This window comes from Calypte anna, chromosome 2, assembly GCF_003957555.1.
Source record: "Calypte anna isolate BGI_N300 chromosome 2, bCalAnn1_v1.p, whole genome shotgun sequence".
Taxonomy (NCBI): Eukaryota; Metazoa; Chordata; class Aves; order Apodiformes; family Trochilidae; genus Calypte; species Calypte anna.
Genome location: NC_044245.1, coordinates 1,318,774 through 1,340,623, shown reverse-complemented (window position 1 = coordinate 1,340,623; position 21,850 = coordinate 1,318,774). Strand labels below are relative to the sequence as shown.

The following is a 21,850-nucleotide window of genomic DNA, read 5'->3' as shown; positions in this document are numbered from 1 at the left end:
CCTATTATTGAAACATTTCTGCAAGTCCCTCATATTCCTCTCAAAGGCAAGGGGCAGCATGGAGATGCTGCTGGGTGGGATGTGTCTGGTGGCCAGAAGTCTCCTGAGAAATTGGATTATCCAGACTCCTAGCATTTCCACATGGACAAGAGGTGGCTTTGTGTGTCCCTTTGTAGTAATTAACCCCACGTGGCATCATTACTGTGAAGCCTTTCCCTACTCAATTCAGCCTAAGCCTATCCCTGCCATTATTTAATGTCCATAGAATCATAAAATCAGGTTGGAAGAGACCCTTGGGACCCTTGAGTCCAACCACCACCCCTACTCTACAAAGTTCTCCCCCAAACCATATCCCCCAACACCAGATCCAAAGCACCCTTGAACTCCTCCAGGGATGGGGACTCCACCACCTCCCTGGGCAGCCCATCCCTGGCTCTGACCTCCCTTTCTGGTCCAGCCTCTACTTCCAGCCTCTTCCAAGCCTTGTGTCCCTTTGTAGCAATTAACCCCACATGGCATCATTATTTTGAAGCCTTTCAAGGAGGATCATTTTGCCCCACTCTACTAGGAGGGCAGGGAAGCTTTGAGTTCTAGTCAAAGTTTCTCTCTCAAGAAACCAAAAGTTTGCAGGTCAGTGAGCAGTGAGAGTTCAGCCAATGCACCCTGGGAGTTTCTATCAGCTCTCCCAGCTTGTTTCTCAGGTCTGGTCAGAAAATGTCTTGACTTCTCAAAGATGACCCAAGAGCTGGAGCAGCTCTGCTCTGGAGCCAGGCTGAGAGAGTTGGGGGTGTTGAGGCTGGAGAAGAGAAGGCTGCAATGGGGAGACCTTAGAGCACCTTCCAGTGCCTGAAGGGGCTCCAGGAAAGCTGGGGAGGGACTTGGGACAAGGGCCTGGAGGGATGGGAGCCTGCGAGGGGGAAGGGTTTGGAGCTGGGAGAGGGGAGATGGAGAGGAGATCTTGGGCAGGGAGGGAGGGAGGGAGAAATTGTTTGGGGTTGGACTTGGTGATCTCAAAGGTCCTTTCCACCCATGAGCATTCTGTGATTCTCAGATGTTGGACGTGGGTTAGTGGTGGCCTGGAATAAGGTGATGTCCTGGATGGGCTGGAGTGGGATAGGACAAGAGGGAAGGGTTTCCAGGTGCAAGAGGGGAGATGGAGAGGAGATCTGAGGGAGAACTTGTTTGGGGTGAGGGTGCTGAGCCCCTGGGTGCCCAGGTTGCCCAAGGAAGCTGTGGCTGCCCCATCCCTGGCAGTGTTGAAGGTTGGATGGGGCTTGGAGCCCCCTGGGCTGGGGGAGGGGTCCCTGACCATGGCAGGGGGGTGGAAATAGATTATCCTTAAGGTCCCTTCCAACCCAAACCTTTCCATCATTCTATGATTTTATGCCTGGGGATGAAATTCTCCATCTTCAGTTTGCTCTCAGAGTTGCCAAAACCCACAGCAGCCACCTGGGGTGTCTGAGAAAAGACAGAGAGCCCCAGAGAACCCTGGACACCCATGAGAGGATGAGGTGGCTCAGCCTAAGCCCAGTGCCCAGCTCTCCCCATGAGCTGAGGAGGGAGTCAAACTTCCAAGGGATGTGACCTGCACCAAGTCACCAAGACCAAAGGGATTTGGCCACAGCCCTTTGGCCTCTAATCTGGACAAGAATTGCAGGGAAAATCTCTCTCCAGGCATTCCCTGTCCTCCCACACCTCCTGATTCACCTTCTGTTGGAGACAAGATGTCAGGCTGAGGGAAAGGTAGCTTCTCAGCTGTTCTTGCACCCATTTCTCCCCCTGTGCAAGCTCTGCAACCAAATTGTCTTACTTATTTGTTTTTTTTCTTTTCTCCATCTTGCTTTCCAGCCCATCTTGGCAAGTGTAGAGCAAGAGTCTCACCCCATGTTCTTGTCTTTCTGTGGTCGTTGCAGGTGGGCTGTAAAGTAGCTGTTACCTTCTTCCTCTACTTCCTGGCAACCAATTACTACTGGATTCTGGTGGAAGGGCTCTATCTCCACAGCCTCATCTTCATGGCATTTTTTCTCAGAGAAGAAATATCTTTGGGGATTCACATTATTTGGCTGGGGTAAGTCATGGCTGCTCCTAAGAAGCCCGTTGGAGGTGGTCCCTGATGCAGAGAGTGCTTAGATCTAAGTCTAGGAGAGGGGGAAGTCACTCATGGGAGGAAAAGAATCCTTCATCATTTCTAAATCGTGGTGTTTTATCAGTGTGGCACTTCCAGGACCTCTGGAAGATTCAGCCCAGACTTGGAAACACAGCACATCCCACCAACCTTCCAGGGCAGCAGATGTGGGCATGTGAGAGTTGATTTTAGTGAACATTCTGAGTTCTGATTTCCTACCCCAGTTGCTTTCCAGAGCTCCTGAGGTTTCAGGAGTGTTGGAGAACCAGTAGAAACCTGCAATTTGTGGGAAGAATTTTTTTTTTTCCTTTTTTTCTCTCCTTTTCTTTTAAGTTGGGCATCTTTTCCTGGAGTGAGGAGAAAGGGGCTGGATGTGGGTGCAGGAAGGGTGGTCATCAGCAGAAGGTATTGTGGCCATACAGAGATTTCAGCTGAGAATGTGCTTTCTGTTCTTTCCTGGCACCAGCTTTGGCTTGCAAGGAGTTATGAGGTGCTGGGAGGCTGAGGACAATAAAACAACTGCTCACAGTCATCTGAAGTGTGTGGAACATAAGGTAGAACAGGAAATGTATTCAATGATCCTTGAGGACTTAACGAAGAAAAATGGGGTGTAGGCTTCCAAAGGGGCTCCCAGCAAGAAAAAAACCTGTTTGGAGGTGGCTATGGTTACCTCTAAACCATGTAGCCCAGCACCACTTCCCAGATTCCAGGTCCTAAATTGTACCTGGCCACATCCTGGCTGTATTTTAAGAGAAGATTAATGTGGGCATCACCACACCATCCCCATTCCAGCATGGGAGTTTTTCTGGGATAAAAGAACCAAACCAAAACACAGTGGAGCTCTGAGCAAGGCAGATAGTGCAGATTCACATTTAGGGAAGGTTTTGGAGGTGTGTTTTGGGGTTAGTTTTTTTTTTTTGCTTTATGGGAATAAGCAGGGGATTCACTACCCCAGCCTGTGGGATTGACTCCAGTTTTTGTCCTTCTCCACTGAGGTTATGGAGGAGAAGGGATGCACAAGCTCCATGTTAACCTCGTGTTCAGGTCAGCAGCTGCCCCATGGTAAACACAGGAGGTGTAAATATGAGTGCCAAGGTGGGAATCTCTCCTCAGTTTGCTCATAGGTTTTGGTGAAAATGAATAAATAGAGATATTTTGAGGACAAGGCATTTCTTACCTCAACTAGTAAGGGATGGGGAGGATTTAAGGTGTCACCTCTTTTTTTTTTTTTTTAAACCAAATGAACAGAAAACAACAACAAAACAAAAAACTAAATAAACTAAAACCCAAAGCTTCAAGCTCTCTGAAATTCTCAGAAAATGCCATGAAACTGTACAGGGCAGAGTTAAAGAAGCAATTCCCCAGAGCAAATTCTGGGAGAGAAGGAAGCAGTTGCAAAAATGATGCCATCTGTTTAACAAGAAAAACCAACTCGATGCTGCTGGTAACGTAGCCAAAGGAAAACAGTCAAACAGCCCTGGGTTCCTCTCATTAATTCTTCCAACCACTGCCAGAGTAGAATCATTTTATCAGAGCAACCACAAAGCTGAAGTCCCACCTGTCACAACACCCATCATCTCCAGCCCTTCCAAAAGGCTGAGGCTGCTCCATTGAAATTCCTCTGGAATGAGAACACAGGAACCCTCCCGTGGCATTTGGGTTTCCTTTTTTTGATTAGCATGATAACGTCCACAGCCCCACACAGACGTTGTTGCTTGGATGGGGTTTGGGCATTGGAAAGGGCAACTCCATCCAAGACCTACTGGAAGTAGTGGAAAAACTCCAGTTCCCTGCAGTGGGCACTGGATCCTGCCCACACCACAGCAAGGAATGAGAGGGAATCAGTGATAAATAATTATGGCATTGCATGGAGGTACAGAAAAGACAAGTTTGCCCCTTAAGAAAAAAAAAATAGGTTGGTTTTGGGTTGCTTTTATTTTGTGCCACTTTCAGGCTTAGCAGTAAACAACAGTGGATTTATCCTGCCTGGAAATTTCCAAAGTTGGGGGGTAAAGGAGCAAAAATCACCTTAGAGCATCTTCTTTCCAGACTGCTGAGGAAAACAGAACATTTTGTCACTCTTTGGTGTCAGACCCAAGGATTTCTGTTGAGTCTTTTCAATCCCCATCCTCTCAGGCATGAGGGCTGCTTGGGAGGGACACACTGATGACAGAAAGCAACTTATTGCTTGCCAGCACCCACCAAAAAAAAAAAAAAAAATGACATTATGGGCCACAATAAATTCCCCAGCAGACTTTGAGTGCCCTGCAGCTGTTTCTTGAAGGAAGTTTAAGAGACATGACCAATAAGCTAGAAAAGTGGCATTTTTTCTTCACACTGTGCTGATGGACTGGGCTGCACTGGGTTTTTTGGCTATGGTGCAGATGAGGACATTGGGGGAGATTTGGGAAGGACTTCGAGGTGGATGTGTTGTTCTTACAGGTGCTCAGGTCCAAAAAAGCCCAGGTTAGTGAGCCCTGAAGCAGAAGTGAGCTAAGCAGAAATTGTCCTCACCTGAAAGTATTTCTACCTAACAGGACAAGGGGGTAGTATTAGCCCTATTAGAGGTTATTATTAGCTCTATTAGAGGTTATTTCTAGCCCTATTAGAGGTTATTATTAGCCCTATTAGAAGGTAGTATTAGCCCAATTTAATATAAGGAAACTATGACACGGAGAGGCTGAATAAAAAAATGAGCATTGTTCCTCAGAGAGGTTTTCAAACAGCAGGGAACACAGACCAGCTTTCTCCAGGCCTACATAAGGTCTTTATTCATAAGTTTTCTTCTCCTAAGAGTTGCTTTGCAACCACCTCCCTTCCTCAGAGCTCTGAGACCTGCACAAAAACCATTTTTCCAGCTGCTAGGAGATGGGTACCCAAAAACAAGGAGAGAAAGAGTGGGGAAATGGGGTGCCCAGCTTGGGGTTTGGACTTTTTTCCAGCTGTTGGGGAGACACCTGACTTTATAGCACCTGCATTGTACACACTGTGTGTATGGACTGGAAATGCACAGCGCATACAATGTGGATTCTGTAGAAGTCACTCGCGGCACCACCGCCCGGGGGGGTTCATCCGGAGTCACCGTGGGGTTGGTACCTGCAAAGGGGATGCATCCATCCACACCTGCATCTTCCTCAGCCCCTGGGCACCCAGGAGATCACAGGCTTTTGGGGGATTCTTCCCTCAGCACTGGTGAGGCCAAACCTTGAGTCCTGTGTTTTCTGCTGCGAGAATAAAATCTTTCATCGGGTTCTCCAAACAGTTGAGGAAGAGCCTCAGAGAGTGGTGGGCCCAGAGAGTGGTGCTGAACGGGGCTGATCCAGTTGGTGGCCGGTCACTAGTGGTGTCCCCCAGGGATCAGTGTTGGGCCCAGTTCTGTTTAATATTTTATTGATGATTTAGATGAGGGGATTGAGTCCATCATCAGCAAATTTGCAGATGACACCAAGCTGGGGGGGAGTGTGGATCAGCTGGAAGGCAGGAGGGCTCTGCAGAGGGACCTGGACAGACTGGAGAGTTGGGCTGATCCCAACGGGATGAGGTTCAACATTCCAAGTGCCGGGTCCTGCACTTTGGCCACAACAACCCCATGGGGAGCTCCAGGCTGGGCACAGAGTGGCAGAAAGGGACCTGGGAGTCTGGATTGCCAGGAAGCTGAAGAGGAGCCAGCAGTGTGCCCAGGTGGCCAAGAAGGCCAATGGCATCCTGGGCTGGCTCAGGAACAGCGTGGCCAGCAGGTCCAGGGAAGGGATTCTGCCCCTGTGCTCAGCTCTGGTGAGGCCACAGCTTGAGTCCTGTGTCCAGTTCTGGGCCCCTCAGCTCAGGAAGGAGCTTGAGGTGCTGGAGCAGGTCCAGAGAAGGGCAAGGAGGCTGTGAAGGGATCCAGCAGAATTCCTGTGAGGAAGGGCTGAGGGAGCTGGGGGTGTTGAGGCTGGAGAAGAGGAGGCTCAGGGGAGACCTCATCACTCTCTGCAACTCCCTGAAAGGAGGTTGGAGCCAGGGGGGGGTTGGTCCTGCTGGGACAGGGCTGGGACTGGAGCAGCTCTGGGATCCCTTCCAGCCCCTGACATTCCCTAATCCCTGATTCCTTATCAATGTATCTTTGTAGGCAGCTCCACTAGCTCTGAGTGGGCCCTGTGTTTAATTATTTACACTTTCTTATATTTCTGTGGCATTTCAAGGTTCCAACCAAGATAACAACCCCGTTGTCCATGTGCATATGAGGCAGATATCCCTGCCCCACATCCCAGCTCAGAAAAGCCTCCCTGGCCAGGAAAACTTTTAAGCACCCTAATGAGACTTAAGTGCATGCTGAAAGTTGAGCGTGAGCTTCCCAGCCCCGATGAGCTCAGGCTGTGAACAGAATATTTAGTCATGGGTGATAAATGTCACCTTTATTTATTTTTAATTTTTTTTTTTTTCCCTCACCTGAAAGGGACTATTCTTCTGGAATCTGTGGAAGCTACTGGGGATTTGATCCTAGCTTTTAAGGGAAGCCAGCAGGGGACTCAGTTGTACAAATAAAGCAGAACTGGACCCTAAATAAAATAAAATAAAATAAACAAATAGAAGATTCCATTTGGGTATTGGTGATTCTTTCACTTTTCACAGGGAAAAGGTGATGCCCAGTCTGACATGAGTGTGATTCATTTGGGAGGGAACCTTCAGCTCAAGTATTTTTCAAGCATCACCCTAAATTCTGGTATTTTTTTGCTTTCTACAGCAAGTTTCTTACATTTAACAAGTTTTTAATCCAGACAGCCTTGTTCTGGGAGAAACACTGTGAGGCTGACCCAGGTTTACCTTTCCTTGACATCAGGGGAAGGGAGAGAATACCTTGGGAAAGGTGTGATGCAGAAAACCCTTTGGAGCAGGTATCAATCACCCAGATGCAAGAACCCCAGGCTGTGTATCTATAAATGGTACAAGAGGACAGGTATGGGATGATGTCCATCCCTCATCCTGGACATCTCCCAAACATGAATCAGGAGGTAGCTTTAGCCTGGACCACTCATGGTCATCCCCTTGGAAAAGCAAGCTGCTCTGTTTGGAAAACCAGGAGAACCGAGTAGGGTGGATGTGCTCAGGCCATGTCATTGATCTTCCAGAAGATGTTCCCTGCCACTATCTGCTTTACCATTTGCACTACAAAAGAGAGAAATGTGAGACCAAGGCCAGGCCTTCCCAATCTAAATCCCTAAGCCCATTAAATCATAGCAAGGTTTGGCTTGGAAAGGGACCTTAAACATCACCTCATTCCCTGCGTGGACAGGGACACCTCCCACCAGCCCCATGTTGTATATAGGCTTTGAATATTCAAAACCTCCTTCTTCCACCTTCCTCCAGCCCAATCCACTCGTGTTTATGGTAAAAGAGCCCTTAGTTCCCTACCCCCCTTGTTTGACCTCTGTTTTCTTTCTTTCCACAGGACTCCCTGCTGTATTTGTTACAGCGTGGGCCAGCGTGAGAGCCACTCTAGCCGACACAGAGTAAGTCCCAGCAGATTTTTTTTCCTCCATTTTCCATGGGATGGGGTGGGTTTTTTGCAGGTTTTTTGGCACAGGTGACTTTGTCAGTGATGAAAAATTCACCAGGCAAAGGCAGAAGTGATTTTGAAGTCAGCAAACTCTTTTGGAAATGAGAAGAGGTGGCTACATCTTTCCTGGCTTTCCTTTCGTTTTAGAGAGTTTCAGAAATCTCAGCCCCTGGAGCTGTTGTCCCTGGGGTTTAAGGGAATTATTTCACAGCTAGGAAGAGACAGGCCAGTTGTATTTCCAATCTAAAATGAACAGGAATGAAGTTGGGAATGCAGTTCAGCATCATTTCAGCACTTCTTTCAGTGAAAGGAGGTGATTTGGCACTGATGAGGTGGGGAAGCTGTAACCCCTTCCTGCAGGAGGTGTGGATGCCAGAATGTCCTTAGGTTTTAAAAGTATTTGTACAAATTCATGGAAAATAAAGTTCTCCAGGTATGTAAAATGCTCAGTAGAGTTCTGGCTCAGGAAATCATCCTGAACTGTGAATTGTTGGGAGAACAGTCTAGAATAATATCACTACCTACCTGCCTCTTCCAGGTTAAATATCAGCTTCTGGCTCCTGTCAGAAACAAGATATGGACCAGCTGCTTCTCTGGCCCTACCCTGGCCTCAAATTCTTACAGCATCCTAAACAAAGGACCCATAGCATCTCATCTTCAAACCCCTCTAAAATCACATTCATCCCCCAAAATACCCAGGCTTGACCACACCACGGGTTTCATCTGCCAACGGAAGTGTTAGGGGGGTCCCCAGGCAACTTTCCAAAGGTTTTTACCTGGGAGGACACTACTTTCCAAATGGGATTACAGCTCCAGGCTTGGAAGGATGGATCAGAACAGCTACTGGAGTGTGACACAGCTGCACTGGCACAATCTCATCCTCCTAGAGCCTTTCAGACAGTGCTGGTGGTTCCTCTGCCTCTGGCTTCCCTTCAATAGCTGCTTGGGCAGCATTTGGCCAGGGAAATGAAAACTGAAACTGCCATGGGGGGGGTTGTCTGGCTCAGAGAAAGAAAAGTTTGTGGCACTCCAATCTCCATGGTTGGAGAGGATTCAATCAGAGGAATGGACACCTTATGGGTGACCTTCCCCGATGGAAATGCCATGGAGGAAAGAGTGTTCAGCCCCTTCTTGAATGAAGCCACCAGCCAGCAGCAGTTTGTCCTTCCAGTCCTCATTTGGATAAGAGGATGAAAAGGAGACAAAGATTTTGTAGGACGTGGCTGGGTCTCACTGCATGAGCAGGGCTGAAAAAACTCACAGGAACCAACTGCAGAACCACAGAATTGTCCCCATCACTGTGTGATCAGACAGGACCCCCCTCATGTAGGTTTAGTCCAAGAGTTAATATTGGGCCCTTTCCACCTGCCTTGTTTTTATGAAAGCAGAGTGGCTTTCAGTGCAGCTTTTTGTCTGGTGAGGAGGTGAAGAAGAAGTGGAAAAGGGTGAGTTCCTGCCTGGAAGGGACAGGTCTTGCTGATGACAGAAATAGTTGGTCCATCAAATGGAGAAAATAACTTAAAATGTGTTAAATAATTATTTTAGTAGTAACATCAGGAGAAGAGCTGTTTTCAAGCTGACTGAAAACAGAGTTTGAGCTTGGTCTTTCCTCTAGAGCTCCAGAACAATCTCCTTCCATTGCACCAGGCTTGGAGGGTTCCAAGGTGATTTTATTATTTATTCCAAGTTGAGTTTGTTGCTTGTTGTTTGTCCCTGATGAGCTGCCAATCTCTTCCTAGGTGTTGGGACTTGAGTGCTGGCAATTTAAAGTGGATTATTCAGGTGCCCATCCTGGCAGCTATCGTGGTGAGTATTGACCTTTTATTCCCAGGGGTTCAGTTCCTCACACTGAGCCAGGTTGTCCTACTCATATCACCCTTTTACCAGAGTTCCTGCCTTCATAATGTGGAGTTTCAGATCTATGGGGTTTATATTTGACCTGCTTTGGAGTGGGATAGATGCATGTGGCAGAGGGGTTTATGAGTCCTTTCCTTATGAGACACAGGGGGTAAGACCCTAAAATCACTCAGGAAAGAAACATCCAACCAATACTTCCAACCCATGGGATAATGGAAACCATCACAACCTTTGCTCACCAGGCATCTCCTGTGGGTTCCATAGCTGGACCCAACCTTTTCCCTGGGCAGGCTTCTGGGTGCTCAGATTGGTTCTGATTTGTCTTTCTGAACTGATAAAAACTTGGGGTGTCTGAGAGGTGGGGACGAAAGTGAAACCATCCTACCTCTGATCCAGCATGGTGTTGATCACTGACAGAATCACTTCAGTGCCCACCCAGGAGCCAGAGGGGACAGCTTGGGGTGTCTGAGAGGTGGGGATGAAAGTGAAACCATCCTACCTCTGATCCAGCATGGTGTTGATCACTGACAGAATCACTTCAGTGCCCACCCAGGAGCCAGAGGGGACAGAAGGGACATTATCCAGACACAGAGATGAGCTCTCTCAAGCTGTTATTAGAAGATGTGATCATCTGCACAAGGGGAACTCAGTGATTTGTTAAATGTTTTTCTGAGCAGTGTCCTCATTAGCTTGAGAGCTTGTTTTCATCAACTGCCTTCTTCCCTCCTTCTGTCTCTGTGGCTCTTCATTATTCCATCTCTATGGCTCTCCATTACTCCATCTTTATGGCTCTCCATTACTCCATCTTCTGATGGCTAGATGAGTGTATACAAAAGAGCTTTTCCACTCCCACACATCCTGCCCCCCCTCTTTATATCCATCTAGGAGTAGCTGAGTGGAGTCAGTAAGGATGTCTGTAGTCTTCAGAAGGTTTTCCATCAAGCTCTATATATCTCCTCCTGACTCACAAATCAGAAGGTCTTGGATTATGACCCCTGGGAGGAAAGAAAATCAGACTATCTGCATCTAAATGCTGAAAAATGGTGAAATTAATGTGCTGAGATGAGCAATTAGGTGAGCTGCTATGGACTTGTTGGGGGAGGAGGATGTTTCCTTTTGGTGGAAATTCTCCACCTGGCTTTGGCAACTGGTTCTGCACCTGGGAAGAAAGGAATCATCAAGCCCACATCGTGGTCATTGGAAATCAAACAGGAGGATGGAGAAGAAAGTTCAGATAGTTCAAGGAGATGAATGCCAGCAACCTCATTGCATTTCATTTAAAGCCCAATTAGCAGAGGAGAAAGAGCTCAATTGAGGCTCATCCTTGTAAAAATAATGTTTCTCCATGAGGCTCTGCTGTGCTTGTGCCCTGGCTATTTGCAAATGCAGCAATTTATCATGCAAAAATATTCTGTGGGTTGTTTTTCTGTTTAATTTCTGTGGGTTCATATTGTTCACTTGGCTGCTTTTCCAGTTCCCACACTGGCTGGTCAGACATTGCTGGACTGAGTTATTCACTTTCTGGATGTACTTGCAAGGAATTTGGAGGCTGAGGGGCTTAAAACCCCTCCACTCTGCTGCTAACTCTGGTGTAAATCAGTTGTCTGGATTTCTTTTAAAAACTCAGCAGATGTTGCTTGGAAGTCAGAGGAGTTTCCCTCCTGATTGTGATAAGATTGGGCATCTTCAGTTCAGCCAACAAATGCAGAACAGGATTCCACTTTTAAACCTTTGAAGCTTAGATGAGAAACAAAGCATCTGTGAGGGGGGTTGCCTTTTTTTATTATTATTTTTTTTTTTTTTATTTTTTTTATTCCTTTCAGCTTGGTTGCCAATGAAAATGAATGATATTTCCCAGGCTCTGTGCTTCTCTGTCAGTCTGTCCATTCCTCCCTCCTAACTTTTGTTGGTAAATTCCAACCAAATGTAAGGAAAGGAATGGATCTTAGGTTCCCACAAACCTCATGAAAATAGTCAACTAGATACAGGAGAGAGATTTAACTAATGCCCCTACAAGGAATAGGGTGGAGTAGGACCTTACCCCTGTTTTAAGGCAGAGGAGAGCTGTTCAAAAGGAACTTGCACCTCGTTAAAGGAGAAGGAATCCAACCACAGAAGACAAAACCATAGCAAACCAGGCCATGTTCATTCCATGGCTCAGGGAAATACTTGTTTTAACAGTGAGGATAATTAATTGTTGGAACAATTTACCAATGGCTGTGGTAGGATCCCCACCATGGAAATGCTGAAACCCAGATCTATTGTAGCTCAACCCAAAAATGAACACAAAGAGGTTTTGTGGACTTAGGGTTTTGCAGGAGATCAAACTAGAGGTTCACAATGGCATCCTCTGGCCTAAAACTATGAGCCTGTGTGTGGTATGGTAATTTATTGCCTTGGGATGCTGCTGTACTGGCATCTGAGGAGCCAAATGAGTGCTGGAAGCCTCCAGAGAAACCCACAGGCACCAGCATGAGCCCACCAATGTGGATCTGCCACACAGTGGCTCTTCTTGTGGCCTTGCCATAGTCCCAAAGATGGGACAGCAGCAGGTGTCATCCCTATGCTGGTGAAACCAGTCTCTGAGGAGCCCCAAAAAAATAATGGGAATCCCTCAAGCATCTCCCCTTTTCTCTCTGCTGTGTGGCTGCATGGCCAGGAGACATTGCCATCACCTTTTGGTGCATGGGTCCCCATGAGCATGTTCCTGTAGGACCAGATTAGCTTAGTTGAGCAGCTGACCACAAGATGGGTTCATGGATGTGTCTCTCTGCATAGGAAGCAGATATTAGGGCCTTATTGTCCTCATCTGGTCCATAATAAACCCTTCTGCAGAAGGGGAGCTAACAGTAGGCACCCAGAAGCTTTATTGTCCTTCTGCCTGCTTGATCTGTCATCTGCATTTAGGTTAGCTCTGTGTCTTTGGGGTGCTTTGCTTGTTCTTCTTTCCTTCTGCACATGAAAATATCAACAGCATCCTCCTAATGCTTCTTTTAGCCTGAGGAGATCTCAGGTGGGTTGCAAGAGACAACCCTAACCTCATTTCTCTCTGCTCTCTGGGCCTAAGGTAAGTTGGAGAGGTTTATGATGCCAGGAAAAGGACCCTTATCACTCTATGAATATTTAAAAAAAAGATGGTGTGAAAAATCCTGAGAGCTGTCTGTAGTTCATGCCTCAATATGCCTGGTGAGCAGTGCCTTAAATATTGATATCACACTCAGTTTTCTGGTGCCTGTTGGGCCAGCTAGCTCAGGTGAAAGTGTTTCCAAGTAGTGGAAGATGAAGGTGTAGATGTAGATGAAGGTGAAGATGTAGATGAAGGTGTTTCCATTTCCAGATTTTGTCAGAGAGAGCCATTACCCCTCAACCACCCAGACTAAAAAGAACTGACTAAATCCCACCAAACACTGAGTCTTTGCTTTGGAGCTCATCCCTTCCATGGGACATCATCTCCCAGGAGGATCTTCATGCCTGGCATGATCGAGTCATTTGGGGGCAAGGACTGACTGAATACCAACTATCATCATCCAAGTCTTATTTAACAGGCTTTTTCTTCTTTTTCTTTGTTGTGTTATTTTTTTTTCCCTCCTCTCCCAGGTAAATTTTATTCTTTTTATCAACATTATCAGAGTCCTAGCAACCAAGCTACGAGAGACGAACGCAGGGAGGTGTGACTCAAGGCAACAGTACAGGTGAGCCACATCCCTTCTCCACTCTTTGGGAAGTGTCAAAGTCCCTGTTTCACCTCCTTAACCACAGAGGGAGCCCAAGGAGGACCCAAGTTCATGGTGTCTACACTGTAGACACCTACAATCAGGTGAGAAGAATGATGTCTTCCAAGTCTGGGAATGTAAGATGAATCAACAGGAGTTTAAACATCTCCTAAACCTTTCAAGGCCAACCTGCAGGACCTGCCCCATAGGTTAAAGAGAAGAATTCAGTCTCCTCAGCCAGTCTGGGAGTGACTGCACTGGCCTTGGACCAAAAGCACCAAAACAAAAGCATTGCTTGTGCTGTTGAAGCCCTGAGAACTTGCACCAGTTTCTTTCTTTCTATTTATTTCCCTCCCGTGCTTTGTAAAACTGGTTCTGTTTGCTCAGTCTGCCTTCCAGCGGGTGTTTTCCTGACTCTTTTTCTGGCAACCTGGGCTTCCCTTGTTTGTTTTATTTTAATCTCTTCTGCCAGCTCTCCTCTACCGATGACTTAGGGTATTTGTAGCATGGGCAAAAGGGGACAGAGAAAACAGATTGCTGAGACTCCTCAGCTGCTTGAGAGCTCCTGAGGTTTCTCATCACCTCCTGAAACGTGGAGAGGGGAGGGAGAGCCGAATGGCTTTGGCTGCAAAACCATGAGCTCATTGCTACCATCTCTCCTCTCCAAAAACAAGACGTTTCATTTGAAGCAGAAATGAGATTTGGCAGGAAAACACCTCTCCATTTTTCTCTGCTGCCCTGTCAGGGCTCTGATTTATCTGTTTGTTTATTTCTCTCTGGCTGAAGCTCGCTATTAATTATGGTTTGGATGGGGCCTTCTCCTTTTAATGTGTTAAATTCCCTCCATGGTTTCCAGTTTGCTGGACAGAGGAGGTACCAGGTCTTTCTGGTAGTGATGTCTGCCCTTCTCAGTAATTGCCTGCACTTGGTAATTTGATGTAACCCTTGGCAGAAGGTTTAATCCTTCAATTAGCATCACTTCCAGGCAAGGCTGGTTGCCTCAGGAGCAAACCCAACCAAGTATTTGGGGTTGTATTGTACCTGCCCCCAGCCCTCAACGTTGTTCTTGTGCTGAGATGGAGCTGCTGCTTTAAATCAGAGCATTCCAGGTGATGCTGCACTCCAAGGGACCTCCTAAGAGTTTCCACCTCCTGCTTAGCCCATCGTGCATCATCCTCTTCCCCTTGGTATTTACAACAATTCTGCTCTTAGGTGTATTTCCCACTCCACCAAGCCTGTTTGTAGCACAGGAGGCACTAACCTAAGGTCACCCTTCATATCTTCCTTCAATCAGAGTGGATGAGGATGGAAGGGACCTGTGAAGGTCCATTTAGCCCAACCCAGCAGGTGGACCATGTTTAGTCATCGTGAGCTGAAGCATCTCCAGCCCAGCCTTAGTGCCAACCAGAGGCTGAGGGCTGGAAGCAGCAACACATTTCTGTCCCATCACCTTTCCACCCTCAAGCCATGACCCTGACCCAAAGCTGAGGATTGTCTGAGGCTGAAAAAGACATCTTGGAGTCTTCAGGTCCAGTACCTCCAGCAGCATCACGTGGGGGCATGAATGCAGAGAGAGCACAGCAAGACAGGCTGGAGGATGGGTTGGGTTGTGTCACAGGCTGTAAGAGAAGCAACACTTGGAAACTGCAAGTAAACTTGTAGTGAAATGAGGCAATCAGGTGTTGCTAATTACAAGGTGTGAGGCTTGAGCTTGTGTTAAGGCCTTTTATTGGTTGCCCAATCCTGCTCATGGGCAGCTGGGGTCAGCCCTAATTGGGCACAGGTGGGCTTAACACAAGCTCACGCCTCTCACCTTGTAATTAGCAACACCTAATTGCCTCATTTCATTACATAAACCCAATGTATGTGTAGATGTAAGGTGGCCAAGCCAAGGGGCTATCTGAGCAAGCAGGAAATGATATCCAAGGTGGATGAGCCTGGCTGGGAGGTTGATTCCATCCACTGATTTCTTCTGTGTCTTTCTCTTTCCCTCTTGCTGCAGGAAGCTGCTGAAATCTACCCTCGTCCTCATGCCTCTGTTTGGTGTTCACTATATTGTTTTCATGGCTATGCCATACACAGATGTGTCAGGGATTCTTTGGCAAGTTCAAATGCACTATGAAATGCTGTTCAACTCTTTCCAGGTATTGTAACTGCTAAACTACCAGAATTACAGGAGGGAAATGAGAGCCCAAGGAGGTGGTTTGGATGCAGAGCTGTTTTCCCAATAAGCCAGATTTCATTCCTGAGGTGATTTGAAAGGATTTATCATCCAGGATGTTTCATGTTTGCAAAACACAACCTGTGAAGGCTTAGGGTGTCCAACCAAAAAAAAAAAAAAAATATTCCTGTTGACAAGTAACTGCCTCACAAAAAAGTTTCTTTAGACCCAAGTTAGATGTAAGCTGGTAGAGCTCTACAGAGGTGTGTTGTCTCACATCAGCTTCCAGTTTTTTGTCCCAAATTATCTTTCACTCCTGTGAAGGGTTTCCTCAGTTCTACATTTGGGCAAAAGAGGGGTTCAGTTGTAGGAAAGGTCCTATGGAAGACATAGCAGCAAGAATCCATATTTCTCTACAAACAGAGCAGTATTTGCTCATCACTGTGCACCCTTCCCTGAAAAATGAACTTTTGGCTCATGTCCTGCTACCTATGGTCATGGTTGACCAACACAGATGATGAAAGTTGGGTTTTCATCTGTAATTTCAGCTGTAATAGAGAGGCAGAGCAAACCTACACTCATGTGCTGCCACAATTCCTCTTGGATGCAGAGAGTATAAAACAGTGGGTGACTTCAGCAAGACTTGGGTAAACTATTGGCCAAAAAGATGTGGATGGTTTGCTCACATCTGAACCCCTTTGCTGGTCCCACTCAGACAGTTCCACCCCATGAGCTGCCTCACTTGAAACCAGGGATGGAGAAGTCCCATCAGGACCATCTTCCACCCTCCCAGCCTACACCAGGATCATCCAGTTCCAACCCTCCTGCCATAGTCAGGGACCCAGGTTGCTCCAAGCCCCATCCAACCTTCAACACTGCCAGGGATGGGGCAGCCACAGCTTCCTTGGGCAACCTGGGCACCCAGGGGCTCAGCACCCTCACCCCAAACAATTTCTCCCTCCCTCCCTCCCTCCCTCCCTCCCTCCCTGCCCAAGATCTCCTCTCCATCTCCCCTCTCCCAGCTCCAAACCCTTCCCCCTCGCAGGCTCCCATCCCTCCAGGCCCTTGTCCCAAGTCCCTCCCCAGCTTTCCTGGAGCCCCTTCAGGCACTGGAAGGTGCTCTGAGGTCTCCCCATTGCAGCCTTCTCTTCTCCAGCCTCAACACCCCCAACTCTCTCAGCCTGGCTCCAGAGCAGAGCTGCTCCAGCCCTCCCAGCAGCTCCAGGGCCTCCTCTGCACTGGCTCCAACAGCTCCGTGTCCTTCTGCTGCTGGGGACCCCAGAGCTGGACCCAGCTTTACCCCAGGGGGGTCTCCCCAGAGGGGGGCAATCCCCTCTCTCCATGTGAGGGAGACCCCACCACCTTCCCAGGCACCCATTACCATCTTAGAAACTTTGCAAAAGTTCTGATGGTGAAAATAGACCTTTGAGCTAAACTGTGAGCCAGAGGGCTTATCCACCCTGCCTACTTTGTCAACAGTCTTCAGGGAAATGATCAGTTTTGTCTCCCTCTCGTGCCCCACTGAGCAACACGAGATTTTTTACACTTATTCTACACAGCACATCACGAATGTCAGGGATTTTAGAGGAGCACAGGGAAATTCAGCAGTGCCATGATGAAAAAAACTACTGACGTGTAGCCAGATGAACATTAATGTGTTGTTTTCTTCTTCCTAGGGATTTTTTGTTGCCATCATATACTGTTTTTGCAATGGAGAGGTAAGTCACCAGCTTTATTACTTCTCTCCTTTGTAGGTGGGTTCCATATGCATGGATCATAGAATCAGGGATTATGGAATGGTTTGGCTTGGAAGGGACCTTAAGGATAATCTATTCCCACCCCACTGTCATGGTCAGGGACCCCTCCCCAAGCCCAGGGTGCTCCAAGCCCCATCCAACCTTCAGCACTGCCAGGGATGGGGCAGCCACAGCTTCCTTGGACAACCTGTTCCAGAGCCTCATCACCCTCAAAGGAAAGATTTTTTTCCTTATGTCCAACCTAAATCTCCTCTCTCCAAGCCTGAAACCTTTTCCCCTTGATGATTAAAGTAGATGCCCACCTATGTACCCTGTTTTATCCTGGAGACACAGCCTTGTTTTGTACTCAATGAAAGATTTGTCCATCCACATCACAGAAAGTTCATACCCTCATTTCCATCATCTAAGACATCCAGGTCACCGTGTCACCATAAATGAAGTAAATAAAAAAGAAGGGGGAAAAAAATGTGGGGTTTTTTTGTTTCTGCTCTCAGCACAAGTGCTGTTTAGTGCAGTTTCATCTCAGTGCTGTGGCTGGAAGACAAGTGGGTTGGTAGAGCAGCTGCCTAACCAGCAAACTCTTTTGATTGTCCAGACTTGGTTTTCTATTTTCAGTAATAGGCTTTAATGTCTTTGTTTCTCTTAATTCTCTCTATGGCTGCCAGCTGAGAAACTGGGAAAGAGCAGAGCTACTTTTGTGACCCAGTATGAGGTTGTTTTACCCTATCTTGATGGATTTTAAGGGGAAATACAACTACATCTACATTGCTTATGTTCTGCAGCATAAACCCAAGATGTAATCTGCACCAAAAGGGGAATTATAGAATTAGAGAATAATTTGGGTTGGAAGAGACCACTAAAGGCCACCCTGTCCAACCCCTCTGCAGTCTCAGGGACACCCTCACCCAGATCAGGGTGCTCAGAGCCTTCTCAAGCCTCACCTCGAACATCTCCAGGGATGAGACCTCAACCCTCTCCCTGGGCAGCCTGGGCCAGGGATCCACTGCCCTCCTGGGAAAGAACTTTTTCTTAACATCCAATCTAAATCTACTCCTCTCCAATTTAAAACCATTGCCCCTCATCCTGTCACTCCAGACCCTTGCAAACAGTCTTTCTCCAGCCTTCCTGTAGCCCCTTTCAGGTACTGGAAGGAATTCATTTTATCCTAACATTAGTCATCTAAAAGTGGGATGCTTAGTCCAAGGTAGTCAGCTAAGTCCTTTCTAGAGGAAACTTGCTCCAAAGGTGGCTCATCCCACTGATACTTGATGCTCATGGTACATTGAGTTGATTCATTCTTAGGTGTTCCCCTCACAGTTCCTTTCCCCTGGGAGGGAGTTAACCCACATTTTCAGTTGGATGTTTCCAGCCATTCAAGCTCCCAGTGTCAAGTTTGGAAAGGGCAGATTCAACATGAATTTTTTGTTCCTTCCAGCTTCACAGCCCTGGATTTCTTCACCCATCCCCTCTCTGGCTACTGCCTCCTTCTGATGACCTTCTGCCCCTCTCACCTCTCACTCATGCTTTTTTTTCCCCCCCCCTCCCTTTTCTCTCAGGTCCAAGCAGAAATAAAGAAGTCGTGGAGCAGGTGGAGGCACTTCTAGAGACTGAGGCACCTACGAGGGTGGCTCATCCCACTAATATTTAATGCTCATGATACATCGAGTTGATTCATTCTCAGGTGTTCTTCTCATAGTCCCTTTCCCCTGGGAGGGAGTTAACCCACATTTTCAGTTGGATGTTTCCAGCCATTCAAGCTCCCAGTGTCAAGTTTGGAAAGGGCAGATTCAACGTGAATTTTTTGTTCCTTCCAACTTCACAGCCCCAAAGTTCTTCACCCATCCCCTCTCTGGCTACTGCCTCCTTCTGATGACCTTCTGCCTCTCTCACCTCTCACTCATGTTGTTTTTTGGGTTTTTTTTTCCCTCCCTTGTCTCTCAGGTCCAAGCAGAAATAAAGAAGTCGTGGAGCAGGTGGACATTAGCACTTGACTTTAAACGAAAAGCACGAAGTGGGAGCACAACCTACAGTTATGGACCAATGGTTTCCCACACCAGCATCACAAATGTAGCCACAAGAGGGGCACTTGCCCTCCATCTCAATACAAGACTTATCCCAGGGACCCTCAATGGACACCGGAATTTGCCAGGTTATGTAAAAAATGGTTCCATTTCTGAAAACTCCATGCCTTCTTCTGGACCAGAGCAGTACAACAAAGATGAGGAATACCTGAATGGCTCTGGGCTTTACGATGGAGACAGACCCACAGTACTTGTTGAAGAAGAAAGAGAGACAGTGATGTAAAGAGAGGATGGGAGGGGGGAAGAAGAAGGAAAAAAAAAAAAAAAAGCCAAACAGAAAAAAGAAAAAAAAGAAAACAAGAAGCAAAAGTATGAAAAAGGTTCCTGGAGAGCATTTAAGTGGGCAAAAGAACATCAGGCCACGCATCGGATGCCAGGGGTTTCCATGGAGTTTCTCTGTTCTGTGGAACACGAGGTTGAGTTAGATGGGGGGGGAGGAAAAATAAGTGATCCCCCAGTGTGGGAAGGTGTTGATCACATCCATATCCTCGGTGAACCAAAGCTCCCTGGTGTTACCAGAGGCAGGGCTAGCCAGACCCAGGCACCTGCTGAACAGCAGAGATATTGAGAGAGTTCACATGGGAGGGTTGCACGTGGTCCTTGGACCTCCTGGAGGGCAACCAAGGAGGATGAGAGTCTCACCCTGTGAAACAAGAATCTTGTGTGGAGAGCACAGGGTCGTCTCCTTGCAAGGAGCCACCCAAAGCATCGACATCTTCAGTTTGGTTTGCTCTGTCCCTATGAAATCTGCCTGGTCACACACACAACACTGAGCAAAACCCCTTGGTGGGGTCAGAGCTGCCAGGTTGTGCAGCCCAGTGCTCAGCATGGACATCGTGAGACACCCAGTTGCATGTTGGGCAACCTCACACCTTGGGCAAAATGTTCCTCTGGGGTGGGCAGGGTTAAGAGCTCACGGTTGTTGGATGCAGGCAGAAAAACTCTGATTTCTCCTGACCTGAGTTCCAGTCCAGGAGCAAGCCAGAAACCAGTGCAATTTTAGGATGGAAAATGTGGTTATCGAAACGTGTGACGTCTTTGTTCTTCCAGATGCAGCGGTGGAGAGGGTTGAGGCACCAAGAGGGCTGAGGCAGGGCTGGGGATTTGCAGATCTGGGGTTTGTGTGCCTGTGCATGTGGCTCAAACCAGTTCAGAGGGGAGCTAGCTCAGCTTTTCCTTTTTTTGTGGTTGCTCCCAGAAAGAGGCTTCAGTCGTTCTTTAAACCTTTAAATCACTTCTCCTTCTCCTCTCTGAATTTCCTGCTCTTCATTCATTCAAACCTCCATGAGGAGAATGACCCCTTCAGCACTCTGCTTCTATCACCCAGGAGCACAGCCAAACCTTCCTTCTTGACATCAGAAGGCAAAACTTCCTAGATAAAAGCCCCAGGGTTTGTTCGTGGATGGTCTGAAGATCTTCTGGACTTTCCTCTTCTTTGTGGTTTGGTCCTGCAGACCCAGGAGAGGCTTTTAGATGGTGCAAATGAGAGGAAATTCAGCCTAAATCATTGAGTTTGCCTAGAGATGCTCAGATGAGGGAATATTATTATGGTGCCTCCAAAGGGAAGAAGAGAAAGAGATGTCTCCTTCTTACAGGAGAGAGAGACCAGAGAGATTTTCTCATTGTGAAGAGTTTTCCATGGTGGTTTTTGCAAATGTTTGCAAGGTGGGTTTGGTTTTTTTTTTCAGGTGGTTTTTGCAAGGCATGCCAAAAGCCCAGGTTTTGATACACCTCAAGTCTTCAGCAGTGACACAGAAGTCCCATCATTGTTGGCCAACAGGGTACTGTCCAGGGGGGCTCAGCACCCAGTGAAGGCTCTCTGCCAGTTTCCATGCATGATTCAGAATTTCCCAGAAGTGGAAAATAGAATCATAGAATCATAGAATTGGCTGGGTTGGAAGGGACCTCAGAGATCATCGAGTCCAACCCTTGAACCACCATTGCGGTTGCTAGACCATGGCACTGAGTGCCACATCCAGTCTGTTTTTAAATGTCTCCAGGGACGGAGAATCCACCACTTCAGTGGGCAGTCCATTCCATAGCCTGATCACCCTCTCCGTGAAGAAATTCTTTCTAATATCTAACCTAAACCTCCCCTGGCACAACTTAAGTCCATGCCCTCTTGTCTTGTTGAAAGTCGTTTGGTAAAAGAGCCCAACCCCCACCTGGCTACACCCTCCTTTCAGGTAGTTGTAGAGAGCGATGAGGTCTCCCCTGAGCCTCCTCTTCTTTAGGCTGAACAACCCCAGTTCTCTCAGCCTCTCCTCGTAGGGTCTATGCTTCAGTCCCTTCACCAGCCTGGTTGCCCTCCTTTGGACCTGCTCCAGGACCTCGATATCCTTCCTGAACTGGGGGGCCCAGAACTGGACACAGGACTCAAGCTGTGGCCTCACGAGGGCTGAGTACAGGGGCAGAATCACTTCCTTGGACCTGCTGGCAATGCTGTTCCAGATACAGGCCAGGATGCCATTGGCTTTCTTGGCCACCTGGGCACACTGCTGGCTCCTGTTCAGTTTCTTGTCGATCCAGACTCCCAGGTCCTTTTCTGCCTGGCTGCTCTCCAGCCACTCTGTCCCCAGCCTGTAGCGCTGCATGGGGTTGTTGTGGCCAAAGTGCAGGA

At 47.6% G+C, this 21,850-nt stretch overlaps 1 protein-coding gene across 1 annotated transcript in view; it reads left to right on the top strand.

Annotated features, from left to right (window-relative positions):
- PTH1R (parathyroid hormone 1 receptor) overlaps positions 1–19,453 on the top strand; it is a 128,013-nt gene extending 108,560 nt beyond the window's left edge. The window contains 8 exon segments of the mRNA XM_030445230.1: positions 1,914–2,018; positions 2,020–2,068; positions 7,554–7,614; positions 9,401–9,467; positions 13,116–13,210; positions 15,234–15,375; positions 17,069–17,110; positions 19,091–19,453. Coding sequence (XP_030301090.1) covers positions 1,914–2,018; positions 2,020–2,068; positions 7,554–7,614; positions 9,401–9,467; positions 13,116–13,210; positions 15,234–15,375; positions 17,069–17,110; positions 19,091–19,453 — 924 coding nt within the window.
- Positions 19,454–21,850: the final 2,397 nt, after the last annotated feature.